Genomic DNA, 21,516 nt, shown 5'->3' on the forward strand with positions numbered 1-21,516 from the left:
GCTGATCACTGCCATTTTTGCTATGAGTCCTCTGTCAGGAATGTAAATCCAAGTAGATATCCAGTCTTTAGGGTTACTCCATTGCTAGTTAGGAGTGTTGTATCCAGCTCCAAACCAAACCTCTTTTGCATACGGGCATTCCAGCAGGATGTGCATCGTAGTTTCAACATTAACTTTGCACCTACAACGCATAACAGAATCTTGTGGTAGTCTTCTACTCATTCTTTCCTTGGAGCAGATGATATCTTTTGCGCATTTCTAGAGAAAAAGTTTTATTCTCGGGATAATATCGATATCCTAAATTTTCTTCCGCAAGTTATTGCTTGCAGTTATTGATTGATCTTCTCCATTGTGATATTTGTTGTTGTATAGGACATGATAGGCAGACTTAACCGTGAAATTTCCTCGCTTTGTTTTTGTCCAGATGAGCTTATCCTCACTATTTAAAGGAATTCTCATGAAAAGAATCTTTGCAGCTGTTTCCTGGTCGAATAGTTGAGAGATGATATCCTGTTTCCAAACCTTTCTTTCCTGATCAATAAGTTCATCTACAAAAGTATAACTGCCAGTATTAATTCCACTATCTGCTGGAGAAGGAGGGTCACCTGCGTTGAATATCCACTTATCCTTCCAGATTAGGATCTGAGTTCTATTGCCCACTGAACAAAAACTGTACTTGTATATGAAACCCAAAGCATAACTAATACTCTTCCAAGACGATGTTGAGTCTGCCTTTTTAGGGGCGTGAAGAGCGTTAAGAGTTTTGAAGTATTTATCTTGAAGTGAACCACCCCATAAACTATTTCTAACTGTACAGAGTCTCCATGCTGATTTCGCCAAAAGAGCCTGATTAAACAATTTCAGATCCCTGAAGGTTGATCCTCCATCAGCTATCGTGCGGCAGTTTCCTAACCAAGAAGTTAAGAATATACCTCTCTTCTCCTTTTTGTTCCACCAGAAACGTAATTGCAAGGAGTTCATTTTGTTGATTGTATCCTCTGGGAGATTGAATGAACTCATTTGGTGTACTAGAATGGTATTAAAGACATTTTTAACCATTATAGACCTGCCTGCTTGAGATTCCATCTCGCCTATCCAATTGGTTAACCTTCTCTGCATGTTATCCACTAGAAAGTAGAAGGATACCTTCTTTTCTTCTTCAGAAATAATGGAATACCGAGGTATTTTTCATCCTCAGACATTCTTCTAACATTTAGAATGCCAATAAATAATAATGGCTTGAGCATCTCCTTGCGAAAGATTTTTTCTAAAAGAAATACTAGATTTCTGATAGTTAAGAAGCTGACCTGAAAAAGAACTGAAAACTTGCAGAATGTTTTGTAAGTTCTGAATATTATCCAAGTTAGACTTTACAAATATTAAGCAATCGTCCGCAAATAGTAGGTGGATTATTGGAGGAGCTCTTCTAGCTATTTTGATACATCTATTTTTCTTAGAAAATTCAGCTGCTACCATGGCCCTTGAGAGTGCTTCCATAGAAATAATAAAAAGATAGGGGGAGATCGGATCTCCTTGCCCGATGCCTCTAGAAGGATCAAAGGGAGAGAAGGGAGATCCATTGAGTAGAACTGATATTTCAGTTGTGGATACACACTGAGAAATAAGGCTAAAGAATTGTTCTCCAAAACCCATTCTCTTCATAACTTCAAGTGTTAGAGCACTGCTCGGTCAAACTCGCATGCGTTGATATCTTAAGCATGTTTGTCAATGTTAGTGATCAAAACTATAAATCTTGATTTCTAGTCTATTATAGCTAAGTCTCGGACTAGGATAGTAAGTATAGTTGAGCTCAAGGACTTTATGGCGATTCATCATACAAGTGGAAGAACTACTCAAGGAACCGGTGGAACTTCTCGACAAAAAGGTATGTGGAGACTTGAACTTATCTGTCACTCAAAAGTCTATCTATTATATCTCCTACTTCTTGAGACAAAAGTCGTATGCTATATATACAGACTTAGATTATACACACTTGGTATTTCGAGCCGAGTATACCTCGCCTATCTATATCTCGAAATATGTGTTGGTAAGCGTTTCGCTTCGATCATGTTTTTCTTTACCTAGTGATGCAAGTCATGTATGTTTCGATCATCTTGAAAATTGCTTTGACGAGAAATAGTATAACAACTATATAACGTCCTCTAAGAATATTTAAATGATTGGAATGAGAGTTTAGATTACATAACCATAGTGGACATAAGTATGTTGTGGAAACACATATGTGCATAAGTCCCATGCTGGAAATCGGCTAGTAGCCAAGTCCGCGGACTCAGTCCGCGAACTGCCAAATTTCTTAAACCCGAGAATTTCTGTTGAGTTATCAAACTATGTTGCGTGATCCAAGTCCGCGAACCAGCAAAGCTCTCGAACCCGAGAATTTATGCTGGAGTTTGAAAACTCTTTCCAGTACTTCAAGTCCGCGAACCTAGTCTGCGAACTTGTATAGGTTATATATCTAAAGATGATTTCTGAACATAACTCATAAAGACTAAGGATTGCTTTTGCAAACCGTGGCTATAAAGTTCATGAACCGATTCATGTGAATCAAATCATCTTTGCTTCAATTGTATCTTGTGTAGCACATGAGATTTCCTTGCAATTGAACAACTCTTTAACTAGTTCATGTGAGTCATTTGAACTAGTTATGGTGAAGAAGAAAGTGGTTGGTATGAAATGCTCAAATGGCTAACCTTTTGGTTGACTATTATTAAACCAACAATGCACACGTTTGGGTACGGTTTACAAACCTAGAAGCGTGCAGTTCATTTGTGTATGACAAGCTAAGATTTTGATCTAACGGTTGAGATATATTAGCTTGAATCTAAATCAGGTTTTCATCTAACGGTGGATAGCGTTTTCTTTGTGAGCAAGGCGAAACCCTGATTGAAAGACTATATAAGGGGACATCTAGCAACTCTACAAACTAATCCCCACATGTCCATGTGATACTAGTTTGTAAACTAGAGTCGATTCTCCTTTAACCTTTGGTTTTCTTTTTCTAAACCAAGTTAACGACTTAAAGACTTCATTGGGATTGTGAAGCCAGACCGATACTACTTTTATCGTAGTTGTCTAATCTGATCTTACATCTCCTATCGTACGAGTACAATCAGATTGATTGGCTTGAGATCGTGAGAGTTCTCCAATAGACAAGATATAAAAGTAATCACAAACCTCTTCGTCTCATTGTTTGTGATTCCACGACGTCTTGTTTCGCTACCATACGATTAAGATTGTTGTGAGGTGATTGATTAATCTAGGCTGTTCTTCGGGAATATAAGACCGGATTATCAATTTGTTTCTGTTCACCTTGATTATATATCAAAAGACGAAACAAAAACTTTAGGTTTTTTTTGTGGGAGACTGATTTATCCTTTGATAGACTTTTCTGTATGAGACAGATTTGTTTATTGTTAAAGCCTGTGATTTTGGGTCGTAGCAACTCTTAGTTGTGGGTGAGATCATCTAAGGGAATCAAGTGCGTAGTATCCTGCTGGGATCAGAGGCGTAGGGGTACAATTGTACCCTGGATCAGTGGGAGACTGATTGGGGTTCAACTACAGTCCAGTCCGAAGTTAGCTTGGAATAGGCTAGTGTCTGTAACGGCTTAATACAGTGTGTATTCAATCTGGACTAGGTCCCGGGGTTTATCTGCATTTGCGGGTTCCTCGTTAACAAAAATTCTGGTGTCTGTGTTATTTCTTTTCCGCATTATATTTGTTTATATAATAAAAATAATACAGGTTGTGCGTTAGATCAATCAATTGGATAGTCCGACCTAACAGTTGTTGATTGATATTGATTGATCCTTGGATATTGGTCTTTGGTACCGTCCAAGTTATTCCTTGTATTTGATTAGTACTCACAGTTTCTGTTTGAGGAAATCAAATAAGGATAGAGATATAAACTCGTCGATATACTTTTAAGTGATTGAGTCTTGTTGATTCTCTTAAAATTGTATTCGAGTTTGTCCATACAGATTGCTAAGCGATATATAGGGTGGTATCAGAGCAGGAAAACACATTAAAGAAATTATAATCTTGTGTTTATAGCGATCTGATTATGGACGAGTTTATCTCTAATAACGTACCAGTTCATAAATCACCAGATGATTCTAAAAGCTTGGATTCACCTGAGAGAACTGTCACATCTAAGTCAATATCTAAACATTCTCTTGATGTAAAAATTGTTGGTTGGGAAACTCTTCTAGAAGAACAGTTGGATGAACTTTCTGATGAAGATGATTCAGATATTGATAGAGATGTTGATGAGGAAGTCTCAGAGTATGTTAAGTTTTTGGATTCATGGAAAATGAAGAAGATTACAACTTCTCATGTCATACCTCTTCAGACTCCTCTCTGTCGAGAAAACAAGAAATTGAGAAGATGTTACGCAGGTGTTTATTTTTTGAATCGTTCTAACGAATCGATCCTCAAGGATTCTGAGGAAAACCTACGTATGAAGTCACTTGAATGTGATAATTTTTATCAAAAGTACTTTTTGTTGGAAGAGAAACTTGCAGAATCTGAAGCAAGGTTTAACTCTCAACAAATTAGTTTTGATGACAGAGAAAGTGCTTGTCTCACTCGAGAAAAATGCCTTGAGGCTGATTTATCTGCTGCTCTTGATAAAATCAAGATGTTGGAAGATGACTTGAAAAATTTTAATACTAGTTCAATCAAATTAACCACTATGCTAGGAGCAAGTAAAAATCATCGTGATACACGAGGATTGGGCTATAAGGGAATAGATGCTTCAAGTATTTGCAAAGAGGTAAAATTTGTTAAGGCTAGTGATTCTTCTAAACAAAAGGTTTCCACTGATGGAAAAAGTGAAGTACCTTCACCGGAAATTAAGGTTCGAAAAAGCAAAGTATATCAACCTCCAAAGTTAGCACATACGGATCAAGGTAAGAACATTCCTTATGTTTGCCACTATTGCGGAAATAAAGGTCACCTGGAAAGGAGATGTCATTTCCGTATAAGGAATGAGAAACTTCATGATGTTCTTGTTTTGGCATCACAAGAAGTTGTGAAACCAAAATCATACATTAGGACTGATCCTCTTAACGTTACAGGTTGTAATTGTCCAACCTTTAGGAAAGGGAATCAGTGCTATGATAAACCTAGATTTTCCTATAAACGTCGTACGAATCCTTTTCACAATCGTAATGGTTATCAAAAGGATAAATTCGTAAAGACGATGTCAAGATCTGATGCTCCCAATTGGAGAAAGACTAACTTGCAAAAGAATAGTCAATTCAATTCTCTTCCGAGAATTCTAGAAGAGAGTAATGGGAAGAAGTTTCCAATTGTTCCTAAACATACTCAGAAGTGGATACCAAAGAAAGTCGATGATGTTTTGAGTGTGAAAAAGAATGATCTCCCAGAAAATTCCATGACTATGGAGAAGGCAATATCCATGATGTTGGAACTTAACAAGTTTTTTGGAAAAATGGAATTGGATGTGAAAGGTTCTAAAAGCGATCTCTTTCATGATAATCCAAAGGTCACTTGTGGTGAGCAAGACATTGTTCACCCCAACACAACTTGATTGTGTTGTAAGTGCATCCTCACCAAGGAATGCCATATTATGTATACGGTGAGGGAAGCATAAGAATTGGTGGGCATAGATCATGTTCAGTAAGGTTATAGAATTCAATTGGATTTTTTTAAAAAGGTATGTCTATAAACTTGAGCAAGTTTGTGTTTTCTTAGAGTAACGATCCATGTACCTTGCTTAACGTTCATTTCTACCTAACTTGATTTATGTTTAAGGTTCTTAAATGTTAAGGTTCAAAAATAGTAGTTCGGGATGTTTGGACTTCATGGTACACCTACCAGGTATGCATAACATCTTTTAAAATCAAAATCCAGGGGTTCAAGTTCACGGACTTGAAAATTTTGTTTGCAAACCCGTATGCATACCTGAAGTCGATATTCGATAAACTTGTTTTGGCCGTAACTTCTTCGTCCGAACTCGTAATGACCTCATTCTTTTCGCATTCTCTTCATCTTTGAATTCTATTCAAAATGGATACGATAATTATTGTATTTGGATGAGTTAAGATTGGTATTTGTCCTGTCTATTGTTCTTGAGTGTTTTTCTCTGTTTCGTTACATTTGTTCCACTTCTCTTGGACTTGGGCACTTGTATTCTTGGAGTACTACTCTTATAAGATCATTTTAGCTTTTACAAGAATGTTGTTGGTGAATCACAAAGAAGGAAGTTCAAGAATGGGCAGAATTATGCATTACTATGGGATTCTTGAATGTTCACAATCATCTTATGTGAACTGTGGTGCATGGTCGTTAATGACTTTGTATGTTCTTCTTTGTTAAGGAAATCTTTTTATACGCCTTTGGTAGCTATTCTTGGTGTAAATCCGGGGGAAAAATATTGATTCTACTCTCTAAGGAAAAATCATCTTATATGTGCATTACGAGTTTGTCTTGATGCCTAGGAAACTTCTTATGATAATTTATTCTTGTTTCTGAGAAGGATTACTAGAGTTTGGAATAGCAATTATTGTGATTACACATAGCTATGTCTAATGTTTTTCATCTTCATGTTTTTAGGGTTATTGGTTTAAATTCTAAAAACTGTTTGAAGGATGATGTTTTGCAGTATTAATCTTCATGATTTGATATACTGCAATTTGTTATGGGATATTGGTGTTTACGTCCGTGAACTATGTTTGTCCCATACTTTGTCAAAAGTAAAGTCGTTCATGATCGGTATTCATGTATTGATTTAAGGATGAATAGACTTTTAACAAACACAAAAGTTAAGCCTATATTGTCAATTCTTTGATGGAAGATAGGTTAAAATATTAACAAGGATAAAGTCTATTATTGTTATGAAAATAATGATTGAAAATAAAATAGATCCTTGTATATCTCAGAATATTGATCTTCTTTGATTCATATCCTATGAAATATTGTGAAGCTCCGCAATATGTCTTATGTTGAGCACGATACGAATAAGTTGATTATTTTTGATTATCTTGGTTGGTTGTTCCGTAAGTTATGTTATGTTGAGCATTTGTAAACTAAATTAATCATCTCGTTTGGTTATTTAGTTATGTGCTCCGTAAGTTCTCTTATATCGAGCAAAACAAATGACAATTAAGTTGATTACTTTCGTGATTAGTTTGGTTGTTTGTATTCCAATTAGATTAATTATGGGTTCTCTTGTAATTAGTCTAGTTGAGCATTCATATATTCCATAAGATTTTTCTTGTGTTGAGTATATGAACTGCTATCCTAATCATTTTCCAATGGTTTTGGTAGTCATATGTTCCATAAGTTTACTTATGTTGAGCATAAACAATTAAATTGATCACCTTGTGTGTTAATTTGATTGCGTATTCCGATTAAATTAATCATGGGTTTACTTGTGATTAATTTGATTGAGTTTTTTGGATATAGAAAATCACTTATCATGGTTTTTGGTGTCCAATAAAAATCCTTCTTTTCTCTCGAAATTAAGGTCGCTCTTGTTGTTCTCTTGGGAATGACATCAAATGGGGGAGAGTTCTTTTGAACTTGTGCTTAATGGTCATATCTTGAGGAGTGTGCGGCTGTGGAATTTTAGTGGGGTTATCTTGTATCATTAAACTCCTTGATGAATGCTATTAGCTTCGGATATATGATTGCATCTAAATTAAGATGATTTGCGTCTTTTCTTTTAGTCATGAAATGTCTCTTGCGGAAATTTCATTATGATCTCGTTCTTGTACTTTTGCCAATTTTATTGACAAAAATGGGGAGAATTAATATGTAGTTCACACTACAAATACATATGGTTTTCGGATCATTGTGTAAGGGGGAGTGGTTTCCATGATCGAGATGGAGTATTGACTAAGGGGGAGTGATACATATCACCATAGCATTATTGTTGAAGTTGTGATACAATTGGACTTTGACATTGTGTAGTAATACTATGACACTGTATAACAATGATCGAGAATCTCGAGTTTTCTCATTGTTATGGCTAAGGATCTTCAACAACGGTGATGCTAAACTTACAATCTTTGGGATCATTGGAATACTTGGAAGGACGAAGATTTCAAGGAATGTTGAAGATTAGACTTATGGTATAGGAGCTACTAAAGTTTCATTATCTTTTTTGTATTCCATATGTATTGATAGTTTTGTCACTAAAATTGACAAAAGGGGAGATTGTTAGAGCACCGCTCGGTGAAACTCGCATGCGTTTTTATCTCAAGCATGTTTGTCAATGTTAGTGATCAAGACTACAAATCTTGATTTCTAGTCTATTATAGCTAAGTCTCGGACTAGGATAGTATATGTAGTTGAGGTCAAGGACTTCATGACGATTCATTATACAAGTGGAAGAACTACTCAAGGAACCGGTGGAACTTCTCGACAAAAAGGTATGTGAAGACTTGAAGTTATTTGTCACTCAAAAGTCTATCTATTCTATCTCCTACTTCTTGAGACAAAAGTCGTATGCTATATACATAGACTTAGATTATACACATTTGGTATTTCGAGCCGAGTATACCTCGCCTATCTATATCTCGAAATATGTGTTGGTAAGCGTTTCGCATCGATCATGTTTTTCTTTACCTAGTGAAGCAAGTCATGTATGTTTCGATCATCTTGAAAATTGCTTTGACGAGAAATAGTATAACAACTATATAACGTCCTCTAAGAATGTTTCAATGATTGGAATGAGAGTTTAGATTACATAACCATAGTGGACATAAGTATGTTGTGGAAACACATATGTGCATAAGTCTCATGCTGGAAATCGGCTAGTAGCCAAGTCCGCGAACTAGCGAAGCTCTCGAACCCGAGAATTTCTGCTGGAGTTTGAAAACTCTTTCCAGTACTTTAAGTCCGCGAACCTAGTCTGCGAACTTGTATAGGTTATATATTTAAAGATGATTTTTGAAGTTAACTCTTAAAGACTAAGGATTTCTTTTACAAACCGTGGTTATAAAGTTCATGAATCGATTCATGTGAATCCAATCATCTTTTCTTCAATTGTGTCTTGTGTAGTACATGTGATTTCCTTGCAATTGAACAAATCTCTAACTAGTTCATGTGAGTCATTTGAACTAGTTATGGTGAAGAAGAAAGTGGTTGGTATGAAATGCTCAAATGGATAACCTTTTGGTTGACTATTATTGAACCAACAATGCACACGTTTAGGTACGGTTTACAAACCTAGAAGCGTGCAGTTCATTTGTGTATGACAAGCTAAGATTTCGATCTAACGGTTGAGATATATTAGATTGAATCTAAATCAGGTTTTCATCTAACGGTGGATAGCGTTTGCTTTGTAACCAAGGCAAAACCCTGATTTGAAAGACTATATAAAGGAGACATCTAGTATTGTGCAAAACTAATCCCCATACCTCACGTGTGATACTAGTTTGCATACTAGAGCCGATTCTCCTTTAACCCTCTGGTTTTCTTTTCTCAAACCGGGTTAAACGACTTAAAGACTTCATTGGGATTGTGAAGCCAGACCGATACTACTTTTATCGTAGTTGTGTGATCTCATCTTGCATCTTCTATCGTACGAGTACAATCAGATTGATTGGCTTGAGATCGTGAGAGTTCTCCGATAGTCAAGATATAAAAGTAATCACAAACATCTTCGTCTCATTGTTTGTGATTCCACGATGTCTTGTTTCGCTACCATACGATTAATATTGTTGTGAGGTGATTGATTAATCTAGGTTGTTCTTCGGGAATATAAGATCGGATTATCAATTGGTTTCTGTTCACCTTGATTATATATCAAAAGACGAAACAAAAACTTTAGGGTTTTTCTGTGGGAGACAGATTTATCCTTTGATAGACTTTTCTGTGTGAGACAAATTTTTTTTATTGTTAAATCCTGCGATTTTGGGTCGTAGCAACTCTTAGTTGTGGATGAGATCAGCTAAGGGAATCAAGTGCGTAGTATCCTGCTGGGATCAGAGGCGTAGGGATGCAACTGTACCTTGGATCAGTGGGAAACTGATTGGGGTTCAACTATAGTCCAGTCCGAAGTTAGCTTGGAGTAGGCTAGTGTCTGTAGCGGCTTAATTCAGTATGTACTCAATCTGGACTAGGTCCCGGGTTTTTTCTGCATTTGCGGTTTCCTCGTTAACAAAACTTCTGGTGTCTGTATTATTTCTTTTCCGCATTATATTTGTTTATATAATAGAAATAATACAGGTTGTGCGTTAGATCAATCAATTGGATAGTCCAACCTATTGGTTGTTGATTGATATTGATTGATCCTTGGATATTGGTATTTGGTACCGTCCAAGTTATTCCTTGTATTTGATTAGTACTCACAGTTTCTGTTTGAGGAAATCAAATAAGGATAGAGATATAAACTCGTCGATATACTTTTAATTGATTGAGTCTTGTTGATTCTCTTAAAAGTGTATTTGAGTTTGTCCATACAGATTGCTAAGCGAAATATTGGGTGGTGTTGTTATACCCCCGCTTTTTCATCAAGAATAAAGCTTCATTCAAGCCTATCAAAGGCTTTCGACATGTCGAGCTTTAAAGCTAGAAAACCTTCACCACACCTCTTCCTTTTCAATGTATGAATAATTTCGTGAGCAAGTGAGATGTTGTCTGAAATAAGTCTCCCTGGCACATAAGCAGATTGTAGAGGCGAAATAGTTTTATCAAGTAGACTCTTTATTCTTCTAGCAATAAACTTAGAGATGAGCCTATAACATGTATTGCAAAGTGCAATTGGTATGTAATCAGATGGCGAGCTTGGAGTTTTCACTTTGGGAACTAGCATGAGTCTAGTTTGATTTATCTTCTTGCCGAGCAAACCACTTTTGAAAAAATCTTGTATCATACAGACAATATCTTCCTTTATAACATCCCACTATGTTAAGTAGAAGCCTGGAGGAAACCCATCTGGCTCTGGGGTTCATGATATTCACCAATCGTGAAAGTCACCATAAATACAATTGTTGTAAAAGCTATACAATTTAGAATTTTTCTACTTTCACAATCAGTAGACACGGGTTATTGTTATCTACCGATTGTACAATCGCTATTACAGAGAAATTGAATTTTTTGACGCAAAAATAATCAGTAGATAACAATCAATTTACCTACCGAATGAAGAACATCAACCGTAATCGGTGGATAAAATATACTTTATATCTACCGATTATGTTTCTGCCGCTGTAAACCCTACAAAAGTTTTCAATCAATTTTTTGATTTCAAGCAATTAAATCCTAAGCTTGGAACACAACTACTATTATTTATCTGTTTTGTTTATTTTAATTAACTTGGATTTTATTTATTTTTGGTGTTCTATATTTCAACTTTAAGGTTAGAGAATTTTGGGTTTTAATTTCAAATAATTAACTTAAAATTTGTTTGATCAACGATCTTTGGTTTCAATCAAAATGAAAATGATGAAAAAGAAAATTGAATCGGTTTAACAGAGAAGGAGAAGAGGAGTATTATGATTATGAAAATAAAGGATATATGTTTAAATTTAATATAAAGGTGAAGGATAGTATATACAATTTCTACTTTTAAGACACCCCATACCCAACCTTCATTAGATGGAACTAAAATTAGTAGCCCAAAATTATTTTTGAGTAGCCCCCAAAAACGCCGGGTAAAGAAAGATGATGCACCAATATTAAACATTTTCAACCATGATTAATCTCTTCCAAGCCGTTACCACCAAGGTTTGTGCAATCTTCCTTCATATTTAAAGTTCTAGGTTACTAAGAATTTAAAAAGGTGAAAATAGAGGTGATATCATCGTAGACAATCATATTCACTTTTTCTTATTTGGTTTTCTTTTTTGAAACATAGTTTTTTTTATCTATAATACAAAATAGCATGGGTTTTTGAGCTTGGACGGACGGATAACATTTTGTAAGATAAACAGGTGATCCGATCATTCCAGTCTTACCTCAGCAAAAGACATCTAACGGTTGTGGTGTTTGTAACCTCCTTCCTTTATGAAGATATTAATAACCCTCTTAATAGACTATAAAGATAAATGTGTCATTAAGAAAATAAATGTTACAATCATGTTTCAACCATAGAAAATTCTAAAATATAAATCTTTGACCCATCTATATTATAAGGGACAATGTTTTTTTTATTGGACGGAGATGTACAGTTTGGACACATAAAGGACGGGCCAGATTGATAAATTAATTCACGTATTTCTTTTACGTGAGACAATGAATTACATTTTTAATGTGCATTTATTTGGGAGTTATTCCTCCCATTTAATGTCAAACCGTTACTTTTATTCCTCCCATTAACTCCTCTTATTAACTTAACTCTTAATTTAATCCCTTTTATAATCAAGTTCCTTTCCGAAAGTATGATTCACTATTGTTTTGGTTGATTGAGATAATTGTTGTTAGATTTTCTCTTTAATTTTTTGTTTAACATCAATGGATTCATGGTGCCTCACGCCTAAGTTTTATGTCATTTATGCAGTCAAAAGATATTGATCAATATTCTATTTGATCAGTTTAATTTCTCTTTAGTTCTTTTCATTAATATTGTATTTTGTTATCTCAATTTTGTATTTTTTTTCATTTGCAGTCAAAAGATTTTGATCAAATATGATTGTTATCTATTCGTTTTCACTCTTATGTTAGGGATTTTTTTAATACCATACCATTTAATTTCTATTTTTTTTACACATTTTTTATATTTTTATTTGAATAGGGAATTGTCCAATTAGACTTTGACTTATTCAAGCTAAAATCATAGGATTTACATGGAGTAAAAATAAATGACGAAGAAAATGACGGTTCCATTGTTATGCCCTTAACTTTGGTCGGAAAATAACATTTCTTAAGTGTTCATACTCTTAGCTGGATTAGAGTCGTGTACATGTTTATATCAAATAAATTGAAGTTTCTTGATTATATTTGTTATTATTTTAATTCTTCGTATCATATAAACCTTGAAATTACATCTCTTAATATTTATAACATTTTGATAGTTTACAAAGCGAGTATTTGTTATTATCTTAGAAGGTCATGTTAAATTATTTATACATAGTGAGGAAAAAGAGTAATGGTTTGACATTAAATGAAGATTAAATTAAGAGTTAAGTTAATGGACGTTTAATTTAGAATAAACGTAACGGTTTGACATTAAATGAGAGGAATAACTACCAAATAAATGCTTATTAAAAGTATAACTCATTGTATTTGGTAAAACCAATATGTGAATTAATCTGGACCCTTCTTTATATTCCTAAATTGTAGATTGAAAATCTACATGCCAATTATACATTGATACGAGCACACAGTCAGTATTCATTTTTGAAAACAATTAGCGGTTTCAAAAATTAATGCAGATATAACTCTTTTTAAGGATATGAAAGAAGAGTTTCCAGCTCAGATTCAACTTTTCGAATTTCGAAAAAAATTGCACTGATTTTTTTAGCACAAAATGATAATCTATTTAAATGATGACTGAACTGCATTTGTAATTTGGAATGCAATCGACAAGTTAATTTTATCAGACTAGGAATTTCTACGAGTTCCCGCTTGAGACTTTAGGTTTTCATATATCAATGTACATCAATATATGAACATTCTAATCACCATTTAATAAGAAACCCCTCCCGTTGATGTTAATAATATCGATCAAAACTCCGAATTCAGTTTAAGAAAGATTATTATTCCCCCAAATTTCCTACGCTCAGCTCATGGTATTCTCTCAAGAAAAAAATAATATATAACCAACACCAAAACAACCCATAGCCCCGTGTCGTTACAACACGGGTCATATCCTAGTGTTTAACATGTGAGATACATTTTTATAATTAAGTTAGTACTGTTGCATATAAGGAACACAAGTTATGTAGCAAATAAATGGGTTTAAAATGAAGGGACACAACTTATATCATAAATTTTCATGTTATTCATGAAAATATCACATTTATTTATTTATGTTTAACATATATGATACGTTTTTATGATTAAGTTAGTATTATTGCATATAGTCTTATTATTTTATAAAGTTTTACATCGATATGTTCGTTCTTGTTTAATATTTTTTTGCGAGTTCATATTCTTTTTGTTTGTATTACAATTTTAATCATGATCTAATACAAAAAATCATTATTGTGTTAAGAAGATGACCTTACATAAGGGAAATATATCGGATATTAACTTCGGGGCCAGGACCGGCCCTGGTTATGGTATACAAAAGCTATCCAACAACCTCTTATATACTGAGAAGATGGCGGTTTTCAATTCACAAGAGTTTTTCAAATTTCAAATTTGAATTTACCCTCTCTATCTCTACATCTTCTTTCTTTAAAGCTATCTGTTAAAGAGACTCATGTACTTCCCAATCGGTTCCCATTAATAGTAACTGATTCAATTTTGCTTGTCTTTTGAAACTCTTAGAAAATATGGAGTTTGAGGGAAAATATTCTGAACTGATTCTTTTGTCTCTGAATCATCTCTTACACAAGAGATTGGTGTCTTTCCATGATGGAGAAATCTCTTTTTATTGTATCCTGGTGTAAGTTAAGATAGTAATATCTTTAGTTCACTACCATTCATTGGGATGTAAATCATGTGGGACATACTGATAATTTTTGATGATTTATTGTCCGTATGATTACATCGTTTGGTATCCTCACATTTACAAATCAAGGGATGAAATTTCCTAAATAATTTAAATTGTGCAATTTTGTTTTATGCTACACCTTTTTTTTTTGGTGGGACTGTTTTTATTATGATGAAGAAAAAACTTAACATACACATACCCATAAAAGTCAGAGGCGATCAGCAAAACTCAATTGCTCATCAACGCAAATACATTGAGCTTTTTTTTTTCGAGAAGAAAAAAATACATAGAGCATTGACAATCCTCTAAGATGCATTATATGATGATGAACTAGCAATGTAGTTAATATCAGATATCGGTTTATCTCGGCCGGGACCGATACACTAGTACAACTTTATATCGGGGATATTATCGTTGAAATATCGGTGTAATATCGGTTTCAAATTTTAAAACTATAATTTTATAACAGACATTTTTCACACATTTTATGTTAAGATATAATAGATACCATCAATTTTATCAAAAACACAAAAGAGTAACTTTAGTAACTTTAAAGTTCACTACCTAAAATGATATTGAGAAGAAGAACATGATTTGTTGAACTAAATTTCCGAAGAACGCGGTCTCTTTTCCTTTCATTTCTGTTTTTCGGCTGAAGAACACTTCATTTTGGATCGAGTTTTAGGGATTTATCCCTTTCCTTTTATGAAAAACCTAAAATACCCTTGATCTTTACCTAAAACGACTAAAAAAACCAATACCGGATTATTGTGAAAATTTCGTATCGGCTCATATCGGCCGATATTTTCGGGCAAATATCGTATCGCCGATATACTGCTTCTCGTATCGCTCCAGAACGATATCCGATATTTCGGCGATATATCGACCGATACGGTCGATATTGACTACATTATGAACTAGTAGTATCAGCCATGAGGCGGATTTTTTGCTATTAAACATATTTTTGGTCGTTGAATAACATGAGGAAAATTTTGGGTCGTAATAGCAAATATAGATTGAATGATAAATTTTGGATCACAAAAACGATAGGTCTTGGAAAACTTTAGGTTTGAGGCATTTCTTTTTTCCGAGGAATCTCACTTTCAATCACCATTCAAAATTTCTAAGGTAAATTTTAGGTTACACTACAACGAAAATTAATGGCCGTATATATGGTCTCCTTAGGATCACCAAGAAATTTAGGGTCGTGGGGAAAACCAGCTCAAATCTGGTTTGTTGTATATATACGCTATAAAAAATTGCAATTAATTTACATTCTACCACAAAAACTGCTCGAAATCAGGCTCTGATGCTTTGGATCATCATGAACATGACGCATCAATATATTTTACTTATGCTAACAGTCTTCCTAGTTATATTATGAACCTACTGGCTAATGAGGCTGCAACGCCTTTTTTATGAGCCTATGGTTACCTTTGTCTATAAATTTATCTTTTATGATTAATTAAAAAGTGGTTTGAAATCATAAATTGTAGACTCAGTTGGAAGTCTGCCAATCTTGTGAAGCCTTGCACTTGATTCAACAATTCGATAACTTAGTTGATGCAACAAGGAGTGTGCATAGTGAAGATTGAGTGTATATCTAACACAAAACTAAAAATTACCTTCAAATGATTACAATCTTGAAAACGTAATTTCATTAAAATATAATTAACTAAAGTTTCATAGGTTTAGAACTACTTACCCAACAAAATATAAAATCTTATTTTTCATATCCCCTATTTTGTTGTTAACTATATTATTCACAATAATAAAAGATAAATCAACAAGGTTATTAGCTCAATCAAAAAGAATAAATAAATCAATACATAGATAAGTTGTGTTATTTTGTATACCTTAGATATATATAAAAAATTGAGTTAAAACATTATTGGATTCTTACTTTGATATTTTTTTACAACTCGAACGAGTGACCCATTAAGCTCAAGAATAAGAAGATTTCAAAACGTCTGGTAATCATTTCTCTCACGCAGACAATTTACTGCTACCATTCATACAAAAAGGTTCTATCTTTTTTATTGTTAGGGTCGTTTTTCTTGAAAATATTCTTACACATCCAGTCAGAGCTATGAGATGGATAAAACCAGATTTTTTTTTTGTTCTCTATCTGCACTTCACTAGGTGAACTAGATTTTAGTTTGTATATAAGAATGTTATGGCCATAACAGTCGCATCATCGTCTAGTGGTCTCTCGTCAAGGTCCTCTGTATGTCATTACTGATAACAACCCGAATAATTGTGAAGATTATGTTGGGGTGTCGAAACATTCGATCACTATATGTTAATGCCTCCCGGTCATCAATAGCTCCAATAAAGAGCATATAAACATGATAGGATAACCAACTTGCGAAAACAAACCAAAATCAACCAAGGAGTCCACCGTCGAGAATTATACCAACATAATATGAAGCTTTATTTATAATTTCTTTGTTCTCTTTAAAACCCACATTTGGAGTAAATGACTTTGTGATGCTATCCAATTGCTTATTAAAAGGGGTGATTATTAGGCAAGTCTTCTTATTGAGATCCATGATACATATGTCAATATGTATGCGTCAAAAGGTTATACGGCAGTATATGACTTCACCGATGTGGTTTCAATATTTTTTTTCGTAACGATTTAAGACGTTGACTATTCGACCAGATAATCCTTGGGTTAAAGGAGGCATTTGGTTTTTCTTGTGCGCGATGAATAAAGGTATTGCTCGACCGACAAGTTTTACAAAGTGTAGAAGATACACCCTAATTTGAATCTTTCCTGGTTGGATTGGATGCCTTGAGTAGATAAATTACTGCAGATACATTATCTTGATTCTGGATGCATACAAGCATTCGAAGCTCAGTATTCAACGTTGAATGCTATATTGTTTTCCTTTGAACTGAATATTTTTTTTGAATTGTACAAGAATTTTATGATGGGCATAACTGCGCTGGTTATAAACACCGTCGGTAGAGACATGATCAGAAATGAGTTGTTGTCAATTATCTGTCCGGACACAACTACAAAATCACATCAGGTACGGATATATAAAGCATACTCACATGAACTTAAGAAAATGGATATAAATCCTTGTTACCTCGATATCCCTCAGCATTTTAAACATGAAAAGCTCAATAATGCCTTGCACATTCAAAGTAAGGCTAACCTAAAAGGCATTCTTCATACCTATATTGCAATAAACAGAAGCTAGTGTGACTGCTGAAAACTTCCTAAAAAATCTAATGAAAATGATTGCCTCCACGACAAAAATATTTTGCAATTTCAACATAGACAAATCCATATCTAACCCATGCATTACAAAGAAGAAAGGCATGATGATCCATGTTACGAATAAATCAAGACTATTCACAAGTTCTAGTCCTACATGTGGTCCAGCAGGCAAAGCCATACCCAATAAGAAAGAACCGACGAGGATATTTTGCCCATCATATTTGCTAAAAAGAGCGGTCACCAGAACTGATAGAGTTATGAAACTCAACAACTCATAGTGAACTGTTTGTGTATCTGGAACATGGTAAAAATTTTGTTTTTTGAATTTTACCATTATAAATATATATGTTTGTTAAATGTAAAGTCGTTTCTCTTTTGTAATATATGATTATTTTTTGCTTATGATTATTTAATAGTAGTATTCGTGTTAGTATTTAAGTATTACAAAAAAAAATATTTTCAAAATAATCATTGCAAAATATTATAATCTCTTAAGTATTCACTTTGTATATAAATACTAACTTAATGATGAAAACAAGTATTATATGTTAAAAACACGATGTATTGAAAATATAAAAATGGTAGTCCAACTAAGATAAAGTTACTAATATCACTCAACTAGTGATAGTCTTACTAAGATCAAGTTACTCTTGTTCCTTTCTTTTTTCCAAATAAAAAAACCTAGATCTGATAGAAGTCCAAGAATAACCCTCTAGAATTTATTAGGGTCTTCACCAAGAATCATGAAAAGGGAATTGAGACATGGAATGGAGGGGTTTCGTTTTGTTTTTCAATCTCGATGTGTGTTGGCAGCACTATTGATGATCCTCTATTCTTTTTATGGGAGGTATTTAAGTGTCCCAGGCTCTTCTTATCTCGATTGGTGTGATCGTAAGAAGTTGGATGTTTCAATGTTTTGTTTTGGAAATCGATGGTCAAAATGTTTTGTTTTTCCTTTATTTATAATAAATTCAATTATTTCAAAATAACGAAAAAAAACATGATTAATTTTCAAAACCTTCGCTCTTTGGTAAAACTCTTTCAAATGTTCAACTCATTTACAGTGATCTTGAAGATGATGTTTCCCTTTCTTAACCCACCAACCCACCTTTGGACTTCTTAAAGATGTTGTTACTCAAAAACATTATTATATGTATCCCTGTTTTCTGAAATTGTTCTAATTCTTGGATTTCCAATTAAAATCTAGATGTTACCTGAATTTTTGAACCAAAGTACTCTTAGGTGGGTACTATGTTGATTAAACGCGCTCTAATACTTTGTTAACAATGAGCAATCTATAGAGAAGTTTTTACTCCAACTCTAAGATTCATATTTTTTTTTCTCTTTGCTTGTAATGATTATTCTTATTCTTATTATGTCTAAATGCCATAATCTGCATGTTCACCACTTTATCAATGACATACAACCGTCCTCTCAACATTTTGAATAGATAAAAAGAATTTTAAAAAAATTCGAAACGGGATGGTGAATGGAGCACCATAAAATCTTTTGCCTATAATTCGATTGTCATAATCTTCCGATCTACATCGTCTATAAAATGCGATGCTCTGTTTTCCTACACTCCTGTATATCATTATGTGTTTGCGATTTTTCTGACGTCTCTCCACCCGTTATTATTAATAAAATTATTTCGAAGAGTGTACACTTCAACCCATCATGCGACATTTTTTTATGATACATAAAATTTTCCACAAGGTAGCAAATTTTGATGACCTTGTCCTTATTAGTTGAGCAAAAGTAACAAAATCTACTCACGATATAACCTCCCTTTCTATAGCTAAATCTTGAGAGATTAACATAATTTTTTGATGTAGGATCTCATATGTAAACATGATCTTTCAAATCATTATAGGTAAAGACATACCAAATTGTTACACGAATACATCCTGTTGCCTTCTTTAATCTTATTAATCGAAAGATGGTCGATGTCAGTAGCATGTGTTTTAAAAGATTATTTTGATTCATCACGAAGAAGATTATTAATGATCATCAACTCATAGTAATCTACATAACAAAGTTTATTTTTTATTTGGTTACGTGATGCAGTGGAGTAAAGGAGCCCCGTATTCTATAAGAAATAAGTTTTTCTCATAATCCACATATTAATTTACACCGTGATACAAACTCAATTGAATCTATGGAAGAATTTTTGATACGAGTCTTTCGTCAATCTTTTCGACCATTTGAGGTTAATAACTAGAATTGATCTATATGGGTATTAACTTCAACCGATTCTGGTCAAATATTCTTCAACCAGAAAACACTACCAGAAAAATCGGTCGTTGTGGGCTTGAACAACGACAATTTTCTGAACCAATCGATTTACAAGTACAATCACGTAGACAAACCCAGAATACTTTGATTCACAGTGCATGCATGTTGTCAAAACTAATTTAGAGGATTAAGTTGATAGAAAAGTACCTGAATCGATCCATTTTCTCAGCTTGTATTCTGCTAATAATTTGATCGTCTCCCGCAACCGTTTTCTTCTCCGGTTCTTCATTTTGAATCGCTCTACCAATTCCTGAACCACTCTCACTAGGATAAGTAACTCCAGTGGCCTGTTTGGATCTTGTTGGTTTCAACATTGTATATAAAAACAAAGACGATTAATCATTTTTGGATAATGAATAATCGACGGTGTTTTCGTTTTGAAAATGTTAAAAAAAAAAGAAAAGAGGGAGAAGAGAAGAAGAATCCGCTGTTGTGGAGATGGAAATAAAATAGAATAGAGAACTAGGTTTTAGTATTAAGATTTAACGAGGGTAAATTAATATTTAATGGAGAGTAAATTAGTAGTTTCATACGATTTAGACACCCTTTATCCTTCTTCTAGTTGGGAACAAAATTTGGATATGACTCAGATAATTTCTTTGGGCCCCAAACTATCCGGATAAATAACGGGTCGAACTATATAGATCCGTTGTCAAATGAGTTTATATTACTTACAAATTCCATTGGCCTTCCCCCAATGGAGATAATACATTAGCTCCTTCGATATTCATTTCCGTTTTTGGTTTAGACTCATTTTCGTACGTTGACAGAATAATATGGTAACTTTGGTAACCTCCATCTGATTATCTCCATGTTTCGCCTAAAATGATAAACCGACTGTACGGACATCTTCTGATTATTCTTTGCTTTAACAATAACCCACACAGTCACACACATAAATAATGTTGCAATATTGACTTTCGTAATAGAGTGTATTTCAAACTCATCCTACATTGACTTCATTTACTCCAGAGAATATATATAAGCAGCTACGGCATATTTCCAGAGTACTAATGACAACATATCACTTGTCCCGTACATTACTCATTGGTGTCGGCCAACATGTTGATCTTACAAGAAGTGTCCTACCGATGCAAGTTTATATACACCTCTTTGTACTGAGCACAATCTTTTTTATCCAAAAGATTCGGGAGTTAAAGAGTTCTGAAAATGACATTATAATTCCTCTTTCATAACAAACCAAAACATATGTACTAATACTATAATGGTACACATTGCTCTATTTGGAACTTTAGCCGATTTTGATCCATGTTCTGAAGCTAACTTAATTGACCTTATTCATATCGGAAAGAAAATCGTTGACAAATGATTTTTAGTTATGCGCACACTCGTTAACGGGTGTTTACGTGACAGTTCAATCGGATTGTTATTCGAAA

The 21,516-nt window shown here is 33.9% G+C and overlaps 1 protein-coding gene across 1 annotated transcript; it reads right to left on the minus strand.

Moving 5' to 3' along the window:
* Window positions 1-297: 297 nt before the first annotated feature.
* LOC113273311 (uncharacterized mitochondrial protein AtMg00310-like) lies at window positions 298-1,086 on the minus strand. The gene has a single exon (XM_026523051.1). It carries the CDS (start codon window positions 1,084-1,086, stop codon window positions 298-300), a length of 789 nt encoding a protein of 262 aa, XP_026378836.1.
* Between the last annotated feature and the right edge of the window lie 20,430 nt (window positions 1,087-21,516).

The sequence above is a fragment of the Papaver somniferum genome, chromosome 4 (genome assembly GCF_003573695.1).
Source record: "Papaver somniferum cultivar HN1 chromosome 4, ASM357369v1, whole genome shotgun sequence".
In the NCBI taxonomy this organism is placed as follows: Eukaryota; Viridiplantae; Streptophyta; class Magnoliopsida; order Ranunculales; family Papaveraceae; genus Papaver; species Papaver somniferum.

Coding starts and splice junctions, on each gene's coding strand:
- LOC113273311 (XM_026523051.1), bottom strand. CDS start 1,086: ATGGAATCTCAAGCAGGCAGGTCTATAATGGTTAAAAATGTCTTTAAT.